At 35.6% G+C, this 19,074-nt stretch overlaps 1 protein-coding gene across 7 annotated transcripts in view; it reads right to left on the bottom strand.

Annotated features, from left to right (window-relative positions):
* The window catches only part of LOC140206105 (dynamin-2-like), a 240,816-nt gene that overhangs the window by 88,655 nt on the left and 133,087 nt on the right, over nucleotides 1-19,074 (bottom strand). For all 7 annotated transcript variants that reach the window (XM_072274265.1, XM_072274266.1, XM_072274268.1 and 4 more), the window contains one exon: nucleotides 12,741-12,854. In XM_072274265.1, the coding sequence (XP_072130366.1) occupies nucleotides 12,741-12,854 (114 nt within the window). The remainder of the gene's footprint in view (nucleotides 1-12,740; nucleotides 12,855-19,074) is intronic.

Here is a 19,074-nt window from a genome sequence, read left to right as displayed (position 1 = left end):
TAAGATTGGTAGATGTGATAAGGTGGCAGAACCTATTTGTAAAAATAGTCTATTTTAACTGAAATAATCAAAGGAATAACAGGTATGGTAGGCAAGGATGTGAAAGAAGTATACTGACACATCTAAAATATTCTTCCTAGATTTGAGGCTTATGGACATTATAGAATATATTCAATGTCATTTTTATTTGTCAGTGCAACACTTGCCCTTTAATACTTATGCAAACATGATTGACAGAAATGTATCCCATTTCATTTCAAGAACCTATAGTCAAATTCATCCCAGGATTCAAAGCAATGAATTTCAGAGGCAGAGCAGAACTGAGCTAAGTAAGAATAAATTGCATTGAGAACAAGGGAGGAATTCCAAGGTGAAGCAATTGAAGTTTGAAACTGACATCCTCAGTTTTAAGAGCAATATAAATAATCTTCCTGCATTACATGAATGAATATGCTTACTTCATTTGACTAGCAACAAACACTTCTTTCATTTTAGGCACTCAATTACATCCAGTTGTGTGTAATACTAATACAAACACACACAAAGACACTAAAACTAGAAAAAACATGATTAAGAACAGATTATTGGGCTATTTCAAATTGTTTATTGTTGGTTGGAGCTTGCTATTTGCAAATTGGCTGCTATTTTCTATATCAACACAGTATGATACTTGAAATGTATGTCACTGGATGTAAAATGTTCTGGAACATCCTGATAAGGTGAAACTGCAAGTCTTTCATTGTTTTCGTTGTATCTACACCATTTATGCTTCACTTAATTCAGAATGAATAAACTGAAATATTGCTCTTTGAAGTGAATAAAATTATAGTCAGATTAGATTGCTTCATATCAAAATGGTATCCTTGAAATTTAGATCAGCAAGATGGTAAATTCAGCAATAAAAATGTACAAGCATGCACTGGGCTCGATGCAATATAGTACAAGTGTTTCTTGTACCCAATATATCTTAATTACATTTCTCAATGGCGAATCAGACCATATTAAACTTGCTCTTTTGTGGTGAAATGTTAAACATTCACCAATTTGCATTTTTGTGTTACTAATGTGCAGTGGTACTAAATTCAAGACCAAAGCTCACTGAGAATGTGTAATGTGTGACTTCGTTTCATTTCAACATCTGTTCTATGCAACTAATTTCTAGTTCTACATATTAGAGCTAATGACTAGCTGAAAGCACTTTAGTGTTGAAGAAAATTTTAAAATGAACAAATTCACACATATTGGTTGCAAGATATGGTTCTATGTATACGTTAGGTTTTGATTTAAAGCAGTGTTTTCACTCTCTTCACATAGTGTATTTTCTTACTGAAGCATATCATTAAAAATCCAATGCTGACTTTGGCACACAGAACCCATAGTGCAAGAATGTCTTACTTGAAGCAGCTGGGAAATATACACAGGCTTACTCCACAACTTTATATTCATCCTAGTCTAAACAGTATTCAACTGCATTGTAACGATAAGATGCTTCAAAGTTATTATATCTAAACACATTTAACACAGCTTATTATCTCGCTTTCATAGTTGATGTATTTAACTATATAATTTATACAAAAAAATTCTGGAGAAGACACATGCAGTTTGAAAGATCTTGGTTCTTTGGAGATCAGCTAACAATTCAGCCAGCTAGCCAGCCAGCCAAAATAGCTAACAGGAAATAGGAAGGCCACATGTGGAACTAATTACTCATGTGTAGGCCATGACAAAGAACATTTCTCCAGACTTTTCATGAGCTTCATTTTCAGGAAGTAGCTGTAATTACTGTTCAAGTCTAGGGCATGATTCTTAGTACTGACAGTTCCAGCATTTGAGAGGAGCCTATAGCCTTTTCTGTACCGAACAGGAACTGAGAACTGCTACAAATTAAAAACAAATGTTCTTTTCATAATACTTTATGCATTTACTAACACAGACATAGAACATTATTCCTGTCAGTTAGGAATATTTTATTTAACTGTTCAAACTACTGTGCTAAAATGGTTCATCTTGATTTTACAGCTTTTCCATACAAGGGGCCCACTTCCTGCCTTGCTCAGAAAGCTGGCTGAAAGATGAAATGACTGTTTAGCATTACACTAAAACATCTGGTACCATTTTATATACAGACCCATGTCTGAGAGCAAGCAATTCTAGCGGTCTCTCCAGCGGCACAGTGCATACCCAATCTCCCTGGGGTGACATCATCCCATATATGGATTGCTAGGCCCAGCCCACCCCTTTTTTTTCTTGTCCTAAATTCATTGCCAGATCCCTGTCTCCTGCAAATGTGCCACGTCAAGGCTGGAAATCACAGTTCTTTTAGAGACTTCAGTGTACGCAGACAACAGTGGATGGTGAACTTGGTGTGCATGTATAATTTCTTTGATGGCAGAAGACAAGAGAAAGTCAAAAGGTCCTGCTCCGTCGCCCCAGTGTTCAGACTACCTGTTCAGGACAATATTGTTGTACAGTAGTCTGCACATTGGTTAGACTGGGCATGGGAAAGCAACAATAAGTTTCTTTCCACACTTTTCAGAGAAGACAGATGAACAGTGCTACAGTAAGAGCAAGTATCTTTCTTTCCTTCACCTTTTATTTTTTGAGAAAAAAAACAGCAATGATGAGGAACTCTTCCTACAGGAGGCTCTCCCCGCATAGTTTTGCAGCTGGAGACATGCCTAGGCCTAGAGTTGGACAACACCTGGTCTATGACCTGACGAACTTCACTGACCTGATCTCACCATCATAAATGGAGATACGTACCAATTGAAAGGATGGGATTCAACACTAGGTACTCCACTGTAAATAACACAAAAGTCTTCCGTGAACTTAAAAAAGTTTATTGTACCATTTGTGTGCACTTACCTCATGATCAAAAATACAGCCATGTCAGTGCAATGATCTAATTCAATGTTTGATTGTGTTATTATTGCAGTTAATTACAAAAGATAAAATATATTCTGTTTCAATGCAGTCAATGACAAAATTTTATGTAAATGAGAAATACACTGCAAAATTTTCTACATAGTGCTTATAAATATGCAGCGTTTGTGAACCAGCTTTCTGAGTGTCTCCACCGACTACAGACTATCTTAAGGTGAGTAGTACAACATTAGGATGTTTAATCAAAAGTTTGTGTAAAATTTTGATCTTTGTGCTTAAATGCCTGGATTTTATTGCAGTATGCTAATATTTTGGTAAAAATTCCACCTACATTATCAAAATACAAGTCATATTCACCAAAGAAGAATATTAAAGAACTGCACTGTAGTCTCATTGTTGGTTAAAGAAAACTTTTGCATTGCATGACTGAAACTAAAAACAGAGGAAAATATTCTGACTTATTTTGCTTCACTTCGGTTAGTGACTAAGAAGGGAAGGTAGAGTTAATAACTTTTCTAAAAGTATTATAAAGAGTTCAAAATAAAATAACACAGACTTAAAATTAAATAGAACGAACATTTCTGAATCCTAGCACACCAATATCATTTTAAATTGACATCTTTACAATGAAGCAACTTAATATTTGCCTGAAATTGTAGTGCTTTTTAGCAATTTCATTTTATATGACATCCAAACTGATTTCAGAGATATTAACTCCAACTGCTTAGCATATGTTTCAAGAAAAAGGAATGATTAAGAAACGTAAAATGAAAGGTCTTATCAGCATACCCAAGGGATTACTGTCCGCTGAAAGCTTATTTTCTGTGAGGCTAAATATGTGTTGCTAATTTTACAATTGTCCATTCACAGTTATGCTGCATCATATCCTCTAACCATCTTGGTCTATTATTTGATGAGGAAAAGTATTAGCTTCCACAATTTTAATATGGAATTTGTGCAAATTATTATTGCAAACACTTTAAAATCATACATTAACTTACTGACTTAGGAAATTCTAAATGTTGCAATAACCTTTTAAAAACAAATCTTATTTGTTCTAAAATTATGCTCCCTTATACATTTCAGTTACTGAACATTTTAAGAGACTATCTGCAAGCCATAACCAATATCCTAAGAGTGGGAAATATATTACATCCAACTACACAGCATATTTACACAATTATTGTTATTTTGAATAAAGTCAACAACTTTGGATGAAACAGTCACTACGAAACATGTAATATTCTTAGGACTGAGTGAGAGATTATTTCAGTAGTTTGAAAGGAAGTCAAAGTACCCATGTTAAAAAAATTACTGATTACATTTTTTTAATCATAAAATGCTGAACAAAAAATGTATTTTGGACCACAGCATTCAGAGAAGTGCAACTTGTCAACTAATTTATGTTCTGCCACATTTTTAAAAAAATCCAAAGTTTTGTCTGTTATGTGTAGAATTGAAATAATCATGCTTCTTAAATTTACAGTTTTGATTCAACTGCAGATGTAGTTGAATCTGTTAGGTTGGAGTAAAATGGTTTAAATAAAATTCTCAATGAGTAAGATCATTCCATTTATAAGATGATTCTCATGTTTCAGATTTTACTGCTTATTCTTAATCTTGTTGTCCTTACTGGCCTACTAATTTGTTTATACTAGCTACATCGCAGTTATGGACCACCCAAGCCTCACGCCTCCATTTAAAGTGACCATAGTTAGGAAATGGTGCATTGGCGAGTTTTCAAGCAAATAAATTCGGTGATGTTTTATTATCAAGACAATTTCTCACTAATTCACAGTTTATTTTTTTTATGATTTGGATTTTTTCCCTAAAAAATTCTCTTTCAAATTTCAAAGCACTAACATCTAAGAATTGAACTATATGATTATGACAATTAAGTAGCTGCACGACTGTAAAAAGAATAAACTTGTTTTTGCAGTTTGACCATTTACTTGAGAAGGATTTAAATGTTGAGAGCAGATACATTCTATTTAATATTTTTAAATAGTTACCATAAAAAAGTATTTATTTAATTACCATATTTGTTAACTGCAACAAAAGGTATTTTTAATCATGTGCCTGGAATAGAAAAGAGTTCAAAATATAAAAATCTTCATTTTTTTAAGAATGAGTTTTAAGCGGAAATATATCTGTTTGAAAATAAACATCCAATTTCCGCAAATCAACAACTGCACTCCACGTCAAAACTTTGTACAAATCCAGGATATTGGCCAGTAGGCGAAGGTTTCATTTCGAGATGGGTGTTCAGTTCAAAGTAAACATTTTAAAATATTCATTTCCTGCACTTCTGCCAGTACATAGAGCATATAATGCAGTCCATTTTTGTACTTCTTATGATTAGAGGCTTGGGTTATCAGTATACTCAGTTTATATCCATTTTGTGAGGTACTATTTATACTGTGAAGCAATAAATTTGCCTGAAACCAGTTTAATTTGTCAGAACAAACTGCACACCAACATGCTGACATTATTTATTGCAGTCTATTGATCCTAAAATGTCAAAAATGTAAAAAGTGAACAAAAGCAATTTGTAACCATTGTATATTAAGAATAACATTAATATAGAAAATATTTAAATCATTCTGCAGACTAATTATCTATGCTTTTTCTCCCCCCAGAGTAATTGGTAACTATTTTACCTTGGTCACAACATTTCAACTACGATTTTGCCCAATATTCAATTAAATAATTCAGTGTTAAATGGAATTTCGGATTACCATCATTCTAGAAGTCAAAATAAATAAAATTGAAATTTTTTTTTGTGACCTTCTGCATTTATACTAAGTATCTTCTACTCCTTTAGAATGTTGACAATTCAATAATCTGTCTCCATTAACAATCAAGACTTTTCAAAATGGTTTAACTTATATACCAAGATTTTGAGGTGTTTTAAAAACATTAAGCACTATTTTTATTCTTTTCAGTTACTGTATTATTGGTACAAAACGTTTGCCTCATTAGCCCAGGTGTACTTAATGTCAACAATAATGCCATTATTGTAATAATAAATGAAGAGCCATATTATAAGAATAGTGGTAATAGTGAAGTAACATAAAAGTTAACTGTAGTGACCATTCAAACGTTCATCTATAACAACAGACCAGAGGAATATTTTACAATATTTTATTATTGTAAATGCAAATTAGTAAACCATCAAATGAATTTTAAGATAAATCTACTCGGTATTCTCATCCCATAAACAAGAATCCTTATACGAAAGTTTTTTAAAAATAGCAGATGCTAGAAATCTGAAATTAAAACAGAAAATGGTCGGGTTAGGCAGCATCTGTGGAAGGAGAAACAGTTATATTTCAGGTCAAAGACTCCTCATTCTGATATTTTCTGCTTTTATTTAAGAATTGTTCTTTTAATGAAAGATCAAAATTTGTAATTTTTCCCTTCCAGAAACATGTAAGCACTATTTTCTACTCTTTCTAACTGTTTTTTTAAAAACTGGTTTACAATTGAAAATATCTTCATGCTGCAATTGGCTGCCATTTGGTGAGAGGCAAGGAGGAAAAGGACTGATTTATAAACTTGGACGGTGAAAGTAAACTAGTTGTTCAAATCACAGTTGAATTTGATATTAATCTTTTCACTCATGGAGAATGTATCATGTTACTAAGAATAATGGTAATCTCGTGTTAAATTGTATATTTATGAATGCTAATATTATTCAACGTTAATTGCTAAAAGAATACAGAATGAATGTTCATTCAAGAACACATCAATTGTTGTGAAAACTCATTACTTACTACAAAGAAGAACACAGTAAAAGATCCTAGAAATGGCTGGTAGGAGTTGTCATGTGTCTGCCTGTCTACACTTGCTGTGCAGAAAATCCTCTCACCTGTACAGCAGGCACAGACAGGCAGTCACATGACAACCCAGCCTGACTGAGAGCCATTCAGCTGGAAATCAGAAGAAGAGTCCAGAGACTTCTTGAGATTGATTAAAATGCCATCTTCAACACCGAAGTATAGTTGTAGATTCAGTCTTTTTGCTAATCTACTGTGTTGCCTACTTGTTCTAACTCATGTACATCTAGTTTTATCACTAATGCAGACATAACAAATAAAGAACTCTTGGATAATGGGAAAGTTAATTGGATTGGTTTGATCAAGTCAAAGACTGCAAATGTCCTCAAGAGAAGTAAATCACTCTGAAACAACTGTTATTTAATAATCTACCCGCACAGTTATGTAAAGGATGTAGGAAAATTCTGTGCAGTTTTATAGTTAAAGTGCTCAGTCATTATAAGTGAGTTTAAAAATTTTATTTTCTGACAATTTATTTTCACAGCTGAATATCATGGCTTGAAATTAAAACTAATTGTAAAATGACAATAGGTTTGTTTTAATTTTATGATTGCTTTACTGTTATTAGTATTTATATCCAATCATCAGTTATACATCTTTATACATAATATATATTTTAATTGCATTTTCAACAATCAGCCTCAGATATGTAAATATAACATTGTACTGCATAGTTTTATTACTTACAGAAAATGACACACAAGCTCATATCTGAGATGGATTTCATTCTCAGAGGTAATAAGTTATGAGAACAGGTAAGTGAGGCAAGAAGTGTTATCATTTGACTCCAAAATTAACTTCCCTACTCCATTTGGCTGATCTCTAGCTGAAACTGGGTTCAGGCTTATAGCTGGTGAATCAAGTAACAAAGGTTGGAGGTAAGATTTTACCGAGAAGCAAGAAGGAGGGTTCCGGTGATGAAAATGAAAACTTGAAGAGGAAAGTCGAGATGCTGGAGCCGATAACCAGTTGTTGTCATGTAACAATAAGCAGACTGAGGCAGAAAGTTTTAGTGCATTCTGAAGGGGAGACTAGAAAGCCACAATAACTGCTTTGGTCATTGCCCCTCAGCTGAACACCTCAAATATACAGTACCTGATGCAAAAGAATGGCTCCCAAGTCAAAATCTACTGCCTAGTTCTCCATACAAAGCTGGCCTCAGGTTAAAGGTGACCAAAGGCTTGAAAGGCTTGTGCTCTTGCTAGGTGTGGGAGTCATTAGGTAGAAGGGATCAAGAATGATAGCCCACACCTGACTGTGGCTTTTAATGGGTTCGGTGGATATCATGAACTGGCAGTACAACTGGGAAAGACTGAGGTTGAGTACCAGCACCATATCCAGATACAAGATTATGGATGAGCAGTATACTGGGCAGAAGGGGTGTAAGGTCACACCGAAAACACATCAGGTGGGGTTGGAAAAATGGGATCATGACAGCACTTTGAGGATGTTCGTGGAGGAGTGGGAATTGCAACTGGTAACACATTAAGGAGGATAGAAACAGATAGTAAAAAAGAAAGAAAGGTATGCAAGTGATCGAAGGTGGTTGTTTGGTGCAGAGGAGTGGTCTCATTGAATCAGTAAGTAACTTATCTACCTGGGAAGTCTTTCAGTGTACACCAGTAAGACCATATAATGTATACACTGGAGTGCCAAAAATGGTTGTTCCTGGCCTTCAGCTTCCTGGTGAACATAGTCTTACAAGGTTTGGGCAGCGAACAATATCAGCACGAATACCAGCAACTGCCCAACTGATATACTGACATTCATTAACAAATTTCAAAATTATCACCATATCATACTGGGAAAAAAATTATCAGCTTACAAAAGCAGTATAATGCAACTGAAACTATAAGCAATAAGTTTATCATGAGTAAAAGGATATTAGACATGAAGGTCACATCAAGGACAAATATTAAAAAGTTAAAATTAAATATAACCATACTAGATCTGGGTGCACTTAGTATTAATAATAATGTAAAATGGCACAAATCGAGAAAAAATAATTTGATCTAGCAACTGTTGCAGCTGCCAAAGTTAGGAACTCAATATTCTAGGGTTATTGACACTTAGAAAAGGTTAGTAGTATGAAAATGGAGATAGGGGAATATTGACAATAAAGTGTAGCACACACATCAGTGGTAACAATGGTTCTCAGTCCAGAAGTTCAGGAAGAGAAGTCAAGAAATGACAAATAGAAAACATAATTGGGAGCAGTTTACTGCTTTCTTTATAACAATCTGCACTGGAGGGAGTTTTAATCAGCAAGTTACCACAGTAAGTAACAGGGTAAATAATAATCATGTGCAATTTTAAAGACAGAACAAACCAAACAGACAAAAGTAGGTTAGAGATTATGAGTTAATGAAACACATTACAGACAGTTTAGCAGAACAACAGTTTGAGGGTATAATTGAAATCAGGAGTTGATGAAATAAAGCAGAAAATTTAATTGATTTAGATGTTCATTAATGACATTAATAAATGCAGGGCTAGGATGATGCAGCGACATTGCTTAATCCTGTTCCTTTATGATTATCACTTTAACCAAACACTGGCATATTAATAAAATGGTTAACTTTTGTTTCACATGAATAACTCACTCAATAATACCAAAATCAAGTATAGCAAATGAAAAAGTCTAATCCAAGTTTTATGAAACAAGTGATTCTTTAAGAAATATTTGATGTCAAGAATGAGGTTAAAAGAAAATCATTTTGTTGCTGCAAAAATTCTTGTAATTTTTCATAAACACATTTGTACAAGTGAATGCGGACAACCAAAGACCTGAAAACTGAAGTTCAACAAGTACTGTCCCCTTATCAGCAGCAGAAAAATTACATTAAAATATGATCTAATAACGATGGTTGAGTAAGTAAATTGAAACTGAAATGTTTCGAACATATCTTTACTCACTTGCTCAGTTCAACAAGGCCATATTCCAGTAAGTCAAGGAGAGAAAGAACTCTTTAAGCATGCTACTGCTAATTCTATTCCTTGTATCTTCTCTCCATTAGTGTACAACGATGTGTAATTCTGGAAATGCTTAAACCTTCACAACCCTACACTCCAGAACTCCTAGGAAATTTAAAATATTCTCAGCAGAATCATCTTAAAATAGTAAGATTAGCCCAAACATAGAACATAAACTAGATTTTGGTGTTCCCTATCCACTCTTTTGCTTACCAGCTCAAAATACGCTTGCAATGAAAATTATAGGCAAATAATACTATAATGAAGCCATGGAGCATCACAGACATCAGTGTACCAAGTGGCCTGACAATACATGTCCTAGGCCACTGAATTTTAAGGACAATGAAATAACACAAAATCAAGTACGGTGAATGAAAAAGACCAACTCGTTTTATGAAACAAGTGATTAAGATATATTTGCGAATTTTAAAGAAGTCAAGAGATAATTGTTTTATTTTAGAAGTTTTATGTAATATTATAAGATGTAACAACATAAAATGCCATTTAAAATACAAAAACATTTCAGTTATGTACTTATAAAGACTGGTAACTGTAATCCAGTCTTCTTCATATCAGATCCCTGAAAGTTGCCTCACAAGGTAGTTAAAAAAGGGTAGTTAAGAAAGCTTATGGGGTGTTAGTTTTCATAAGTTGAGGGATAGAATCTAAGAGTCGCGATGTAATGATGCAGCTCTATAAAACTCTGGTTAGGCCACACTTGGAGTACTGCGTCCAGTTCTGGTCACCTCACTATAGGAAGAATGTGGAAGCATTGGAAAGGGTACAGAGGAGATTTACCCCAGGATGCTGCCTGGTTTAGAAAGTATGCATTATGATCAGAGATTAAGGGAGCTAGGGCTTTACACTTTGGAGAGAAGGAGGATGAGAGGAGACATGATAGAGGTGTACAAGATAATAAGAGGAATAGATAGAGTGGATAGCCAGCGCCTCTTCCCCAGGGCACCACTGCTCAATACAAGAGAACATGGCTTTAAGGTAGGGGGTGGGAAGTTCAAGGGGGATATTAGAGGAAGGTTTTTTACAAAGAGAGTGGTTGGTGTGTAGAATGCACTGCCTGAGTCAGTGGTGGAGATAGATACACTAGTGAAGTTTAAGAGACTACTAGACAGGTATATGGAGGAATTTAAGGTGGGGGATTATATGGGAGGCAGGGTTTGAGGGTCGGCACAACATTGTGGGCCAAAGGGCCTGTACTGTGCTGTACTATTCTATGTTCTATATGTTGAATATTGTTCACTCCAAGGAATCTAGAGGCCTATTACAGTGATCAATGCACAAAAGCAGCAATTTCCTGAAATACATGGGGAGGCTGGTGGTGACTTACCACTTTTACAAGATTAAAATTAGGGCATCACCAATTTTCTATTTTGCATCTTTCAGGATACATTTCTTACAAGTATTTTTACGGAAGAATTACACATCGAACATTAAACACATTATTTCCCCAGAATATTTTGTACCAAAATTCTTGATCACACATACACCTCTGTGGATTGCATCTATTACTGATAATAAATTGCAAATGATTAAAGCAGCAATATTTAACTAATTGACTGATCAAAGTTATATCTTTGTAACTTTCAAATCTGTAAATGTATCTTTACATTTAAAACATGTCAGATATGTGAAATTGCTAACAGTTTTTCAGGATTAAGTGAAAAATAGCAAGCAACAACCATGACCCACAGGTACTAGGGAACTCCAATGCCAACATGAGGAAGTCTCTAACCACCTTCCTTATCATCAAGGTGCTAAAGATCACCACTAATACAGAAACTTAAAGACAGCTCAGAGGATGGCATTCTGTGGTAGTACTCACTTCCTCACACATCACCATGTAAATGAATGACCTGAAACTGGATGACTACAGCTCCATTTCTCAAGAAGATAAATATATCAGGGGTTCCCAACCTGGGGTCCCAACCTTTTTTATACCATGGACCTCAGGTTGAAAACCTCTGATCTAGGACAAAGTACCCAATTAGTTGACAGATGTACACAGCATGCTAGCCATACAATTCTAGGGTATAGAGGAACTACAGTTGTAATACATCATCTATAAAATGCAATGAAGCAAACTTCCAAGACAACCTTGGCACCATATTCTCACAAAAATGTTGTTGTGCTGGAGGTAGACAAACTTGCATGTGTTCATGTGAAATGAATTATTTTTAGAGCCACAGCAGAACAGCACAGAAACAGGCCCTTCATCCCATCTAGTCAAATACCATACTGTTATTCTTCCTACTCCCATCGACTTGCATAAGGACCATAGTTCTCCATACCCATCCACATACTTATTCAACTAAACATTGCAATCAAACCTGCATCCACCACATTCGCTGGCAGCTCATTCCCACTTTATATAGTTGTTAAAAGGACATTATTGCTGCTTTGGTATAAGTACATGCTCGAACGAGATCTTTAAAGCCAATCCCAAAAGAAAAGCCACTGATAAAGCAACATGAGATTTCCATTTCCCACAACACAAAATTCCTTACAACTTTGACTGAAATTACAATTGTACAAAATGTGTAGATTTTCTGGATCATTTGTTTCAAAGTGAAGATATGCCCATTAGGAACCAAGTTAAGATCATCTTTAGCTTCTACATAGAGAAGATTATATATAGCAGGAAAGAGACATGCGTTATATTTGTCCAAATAAATAAATGAACAGCATTTAAAAACACCATAGTAGCTCCATACACACTGTTTAACTGAATGACAAAAGAGCTAGGAATTAGGTAAATTAGTAATTCAACAATACTACAAGAAAACCTCATTCTCCATTTTTTTCACTTCAAATGAAGAGCCACATTTCTGATTTTCTGCACGTACTATGATGATCCAGCTAGAATTCTGAATACAGTCACACAGAACCATGGTAATGAATCTACGATTTAAGTAAAACATTGCAGACTGTGAATTAAAGCACTATAGTACATACTATGCAACTGTATACTAACAATAATTACAGTAAGTCATAAAATTCCATGTTTTTTTTCATTTATATTCCTCTTACCTCTTCATCCTTGAACCAACAGAGACACTCTGCAGTCAACACAAACCAGTATTCCTTGGAACCTCCTTTTATGATGCTGATATTGCTGATGGTGAGCCAACCTTTTCTGACCACCTACAAGGAAATATGGACAAATATACATAAAACTGTGTTTAAGACAAGTTATTCATCTTCTTGAAAAAGTGATTATTAGAAAGATAGAAAACCTACAGCACAATACAGACAAATAAGACAGATTATTAATGGTTCTTTTTTCCTTCAAGACTAACAACAGTACCTTGCTTTGCTTTTCTTTGCATGATCACCATGGGATTGCAGAATACTACTGATATCAACTCATCTTTAGAATTAGAATAAAATCTCCAAAGTATTAGGGTCACAAGTAAAGGGACTGTACAACTTCCAAAACAACCGTAGGTTTACCGCACCATTATGGTTTTTATTTAACAGTGCTGTAAGCTGTATATATTTATGTCATTGTGAGCATTATTGTGACACAACCATAAGTTCTGTACACTCTAGCATGCAACAAGAGCCTAGAATAATTTATTGTTCACCCCAGAGCAAGTTACCAGTAAGATCTTAGTTTCCTTGAACAGTAATGAAAGCGATGCTGTAAGTATAAAGACAACATTGACATTACTATTGTATACCATAGTAACAGTAAATGATATATCGTAATAAACCATATGATTCCTGAAATATTCAGCACCATTGGAGAAAATAAGTTACCATACTTCACGAAATAAAAATCTAGTCATTTTCTGGATTAGCAATTTGCTTTTCCTCATTAAAAGCAACTAAATATAATGTGCATTAAACTGAATTTGCCAGATGATTCAAATACTTCCCTCTTATCAACTTTTATTTCATGAATCTTGTTCCCTCTAGCTTGCAGTGTAAGTGCTTTGAAGAATAAAGGAGGAAGAATTAATTCCATGATCTTAACTTCCAGACAGATTATTCCATTTGGCATTCAGGGCTAGAGAGCTGCAGCATCATCCTTCCCAGTTCCACATTTTGATGCTGGGATCACATGATGTCCAGTTATATGTCATTCACTGGTTTCTTCTATTATTTAGCTATCTAATTGTATTAGATGCTCAAGACATTCTATTAGATTTCACTTCCTAATGGTTAATTGTTTCCAGGGAAACAACTGACCATTAGGAAGTGAGATCTCATGCTCTGGGAGCTGCATCCCTAATCAATTTCACTGACCAAGGATTATATGACATTTCAATATTGTCTTTTGTGAGAGGTTCCTCTTCAGAAGTTAGCTGCCGCATTTCCTGCTTTACAACAGTACCACTAATTACTATCACAATTGGCAATATATCTTCTATTTTACATTTCTTCTGTTTTTGAGCAGAGTCAACATTGAACTCAGGAATCAGTATTTGGGATAGTCATTGTCAATCTGTCACAGGTTGGTTTAGCAGATGAAAGTCAAAAACCACATTGCTTTAACCCTCAGATGCCATCAGGCTGGAGGCTACCCAGATGGAATATAACGTATTGCTCCTCCACCCTGAGGGTGGCCTCATTGTAGCACAAGAGGAGACCATAGACGACATATCAGAACGGGAATGGGAACTGGAATTAAAGTGCTTGGCCACCAGGAAGTTTTACTTTTGGCGGATGGAGCAGATGTGCTCAACGAAGTGGTCTCCAAGTTTACGATGGGTCTCACCAATGCAGAGGAGCTGCACTGGGAGCACTGGACACTATCGATGACCCCAGCATATTCACAGTGCAGTGGTGCCTAACCTGTAAGGACAGTCTGGGGCCCTGAATGGAGGCGAGGGAGGAAGTGAATGGGCAGATTACCACCTGCAGGGTTGAGGTAAAGAAATGTTTGGTGGTAGGATCCCCTTGAAGTCAGTGGAGATTGTGGAGAATAATGTGTTGGATGTGGAAGCTCATGGGGTGGTAGCTAAGGACAAGAGGAACTCTATCACTATTAAGGTGACCGGAAGATGAGGCAAGTGCAGATGTTTGAAAAATGGAGGAGATGTGGGTAACAGCAGAATCAATGGTGGAGAAAGGGAAACCCCATTCTTTGAAGGAAGAGGAGATCTCTAATGTTCTGGAAAGGAAAGCCATATCCTGGGAACAGATGTGGTGGAGACAAAGGAACTGTAAAAATAGCATTCTTATAGGAGACAGGATCGGAAGAGGTATAGTCAAAATAACTGTGGAAATTGGTACATTTATAATAGATGTCAGTCAACAGTTTGTCTCCAGAGATGGAGACAGAGATCGAGAAAGAGGAGGGACATGTCAGAAATTTAAGGGCAAGGTGGAAATTGGAGGCAAAGTCGAAGGATGAAACCCATGATGACTTCAGTTTTATTAGCTATTAAATATCTTTGAGTGTTATTTGAAGAAAAAATAAAATCTATTACATCTATCGCAATTAACAAGGCCCAATCCTGGCTTTGCCAATTGACAAAGATATTTTAAAAGGGAGAGCTTCCTCAACATTCTACTTGTGATTTGTCACCATAGAGACCACACTACTGGGATCCACGGTGTGGAAGGAAGAAAGGAAGGCACTCCATCTAGATGATGTAACTGATAGCTTTGTGGCCGAGTTTACAGACGGTACAAAAGATCGTTGGTGCAGGTAGTGTTGAGCAAATAGGAAGTCTCCAGAAGGAGAATGGGCAAGAAAGTGGTATATAGAATGCAGCATAGAGAATCATACAGCTATGCACCTTGATAGAAGGAATAAAGGTGTAGATTATTTTCTAAATGGAGAGCGAATTCAGAAATTCTAGAGGTGCAAGAGGACATGTATGTCCAAGTGCATGATTCCCTAAGAGTTAACTTGCAGGTTGTATCAGTAGCAAGGAAGGCAAATGAAATGTTAGCATTCATTTCAAGAGGACTAGAATGTAAAAGCAAGACTGTAATGCTGAGATTTTATAAGGCATTGGTCAGACAACATTTGGAGTTTTGAGCAACACACATATGATACTGGAGGAACTCAGCAAGTCAGGCAGCATCTATGAAGGGGATAAACAGTCGACAATTTGGCCGAAACCCTTCATCAGAATTGGAAAGGAAGGGGGCAAAAGCCTGACTTGCTGAGTTCCTACAGCATTTTATAAGTAATGTGAGTGTTGCTCAAGCTTGTAATGATGAGGCTTTACAAGGTAATGGCCAGACCTCATCGGGATTATTGTGAGCAGCTTTGGGCACCATATCTAAGGATGGGTATGTTGGTGTTGGAGAAGGTCCAAAGAAATTTACGAAAAGATTCCAGAGATGAAAAGGTTAACACCTGAGAAGCTTTTAATGGCTCTGGGCTAGTACTCACTGGTGGTTAGAGGATGCGGGTGGGTGTGACCTCATTGAAACCTACCAAATATTGAAAGGCCTGGATAGAGTGAATGTGGAGAGGATGTTTTCAGTAGTGGGACAGTTTAGGATCAGAGGGTACGGCCTCAGAATAAAAGGACATACTTTTAGAACAGAGATTAGGAGGGATGTTTTTAGCTAGAAGGTGCTGAATTGGTGGAATTTATTGTCACAGATAGCTATGGAGGCCAAGCCATTCGGCATATCTAAAGTGGAAGTTGATAGGTCCTTAATTAGTAAGTGTGTCAAAGGTTACAGGGAGAAGGTAGGAGAATGAGTTTGAGGAAATAATAAATCTGCCATGATCAAATAGTGGAGCAGACTCAATGGACCAAATGGTTTAATTCTTCCACCATATCGATTGATCCACATCTAGATCAGGTAACTGCAACCAAGGACAAACTGCAGTCAATGACAGCAGGGTGCTGCACTGGGCCAATCATGCTTTATACATCAAATAAAACTCTAAATAAGAGGAAAACAGTGACTCACACAGCCTATAAATAATTTGGAAGAAACTGTTACTAGTAACAGTTAGTGAAGACAAAGGTGAACTGCATAAAAAGCACAGAACTAAAGGAGTAAAAGACATTTTACTATTGGTAGAAAGTTAATGCAATCAAAATGTACCCTTTTATTATCAATACATTTTTATTTCAAAGAAAACCTTCATCTGATTGTCTCCAAATTGTCCTTGAGAAGAGGTATTTTCTTGTGGCTCCTTACCTCTCCATACCTCAAACATCAGAAATGCTGTTGACAGCAGCCTTGGGACAAAAATTCTGTGTAATATCCTGTTTAATATGGGTAAGAAGTAAATTTTTGGCAGTATGTTTTATTCTCAATTTACTGGATGCAAATTTTTACTGGGTAGAAGCAATGGAAAGAGAATTCGTTTAATCTAGATGACCATATGCTAGCAATAGAATACAATAAATTGGAAAGAACAATAAAGAATGTAACGAAATAGAACCGGCACATTTTTTATGAACAAACAAAAATTCCTCGACTTCATGCTCATAAAAAGTGGTTTTATATTACAGAATTACTACAACCTCATTCATAATACAGAACTTGATATCAGTACCACCTGTTATATCAACATAGCCATACAAACCAGATCAATTCTGAACTGAATTAACTATTCTCACCCATGCTAGCAGTTAGAACACCACAAATAACTTCAACAGAATTCTGCTAGGTAAGAGAAAGGGGTGAGGTAGTGTTTTGGATTGACACCACTAGAAAATGCACATTTGAGAATGCATAAGTACAAGGCTAGATTCAGTTGTGAAGACCACTTGCAAAACGCTCATTGTTTCAGCTGAAGAATGGCTCTCAGCCAACGTGTCAAAAATGGTGCCTCCAGGGGACAATTCATCAATGAGGGTGGAAAATTATTAAAAATTTCTGTGAATTTGTGGGATACTCCAGTACATTGTATAATATTTTGTTTAAAAATTAGCTATATATCGTACTTTCCGCAAGCAGTATACTCCCTATATAGAGAACTCAGAGTCACAATAATAATGTGTGTTAGCCTGCATCATATGTTTACACATCTTTTCTGTCAGCAATGTGGTAAAGATAGATGTTCAGTTACTGATTGGTTGCTGTCTAAATCTGCTTCACTGCCTTTTATGAAATAAAGTGTATAATATTCCTCTTGAAATGTAGACTACCTCTCCTATCCAGACCTGCTTCAGCCATCTTTCACCTGCCTGACCTACTTATTGCCAAACCAATGTAGCCAGGGTGAAAAGTATGAGATTATTTACTTGAAGGACATCCTTTACAATACCGTATGTCACACAATACACTTTAAACAGGACCTTTGTCCACACTCTTTCATAATATTTGTCTCTATATGGACCACAAATGGATCATTGTCCTGCCATCTCCAAATTCCTTTCATATTAATTAAGGATGTCCTACATCCTAGGAGTAGGAAGGCAAAACATCAGGTGGATTCTATAATCCCACCTACAAAGGATGCCATCCTACCAGTGAATATTCTAAATCAGCCACACTGCACATCCTTTCCCACTTCGATAATAAATTTACATGTTAAACATTTAAATTGATAGTAAATGTATATTTTGCTGTAAATTGCAGATTACAACTAAGTAATACTAAACAGTGTTTTCTGTATAGAATGCAAAGGCTTAATATTGTTTTAATTACTACAGGTGTAAAAGATATTAACTGAGCTTTCAGGATCACTTCTAACTGTAATTTAGTAATGGAATAGAGTCAATTATTGGTTGTAGTGAGACTGATCTTGGCTAGAGTGCACAAAATACAGAAAAGCAAGAGCAGATACTTTCCCAACTTGAGCTCAATCATCAGAAATCAATTCATTTTCAAGCTTCAACATATTACTACAGAAAGAACACCAAAAAATAGTATTTCACTTTGTACTTCAGAAAGAAAAGGACGTTAAAGTAAATCATCTGATGAAAAGTTTACATACTTTTAGAACATTTGATTAAAATATTGTCCCTGCATGGTAAATCTACATGTGCAGCACTGACATCAAATGATATCCTGGAAACATAAGCAGAGGCTTGACTTGCTGTGTCTAATAACAACTTTGTGCATTGGACGATGGTGAAACTTTATGGCAATTAGACTTCAGATTAGCCACCTAAGTAACTTTTAACTAGTTTTATGCACAATGTGCCAGTTATGTTAAAAACGGTAACTTACCATAAAAGTTTTTACCTATTTTATTTATTCAGTGTACTTAAATACATCTGTGGTTTCCTTTTAATACACTGTATATTGAAATAAGCTGTTTAGTTTATTTTTACGTAATGGTGAAAACTCTAGTTAAAGAGGTATCTGACCCAAGAGTTGATGTACTTCAGTTCAGATTTTTTATGTATTAAAGGTATTAACAAGGCCACATTGACAAATCTATAAAACAAAAACTTTAGATATACACTTTCAGCATGTATTATACTAA

This window comes from Mobula birostris, chromosome 12, assembly GCF_030028105.1.
Source record: "Mobula birostris isolate sMobBir1 chromosome 12, sMobBir1.hap1, whole genome shotgun sequence".
NCBI classification, from domain to species: Eukaryota; Metazoa; Chordata; class Chondrichthyes; order Myliobatiformes; family Myliobatidae; genus Mobula; species Mobula birostris.
Note: the sequence above shows the minus strand (reverse complement) of the source record. Positions and strands in the feature narration are given on the sequence as shown.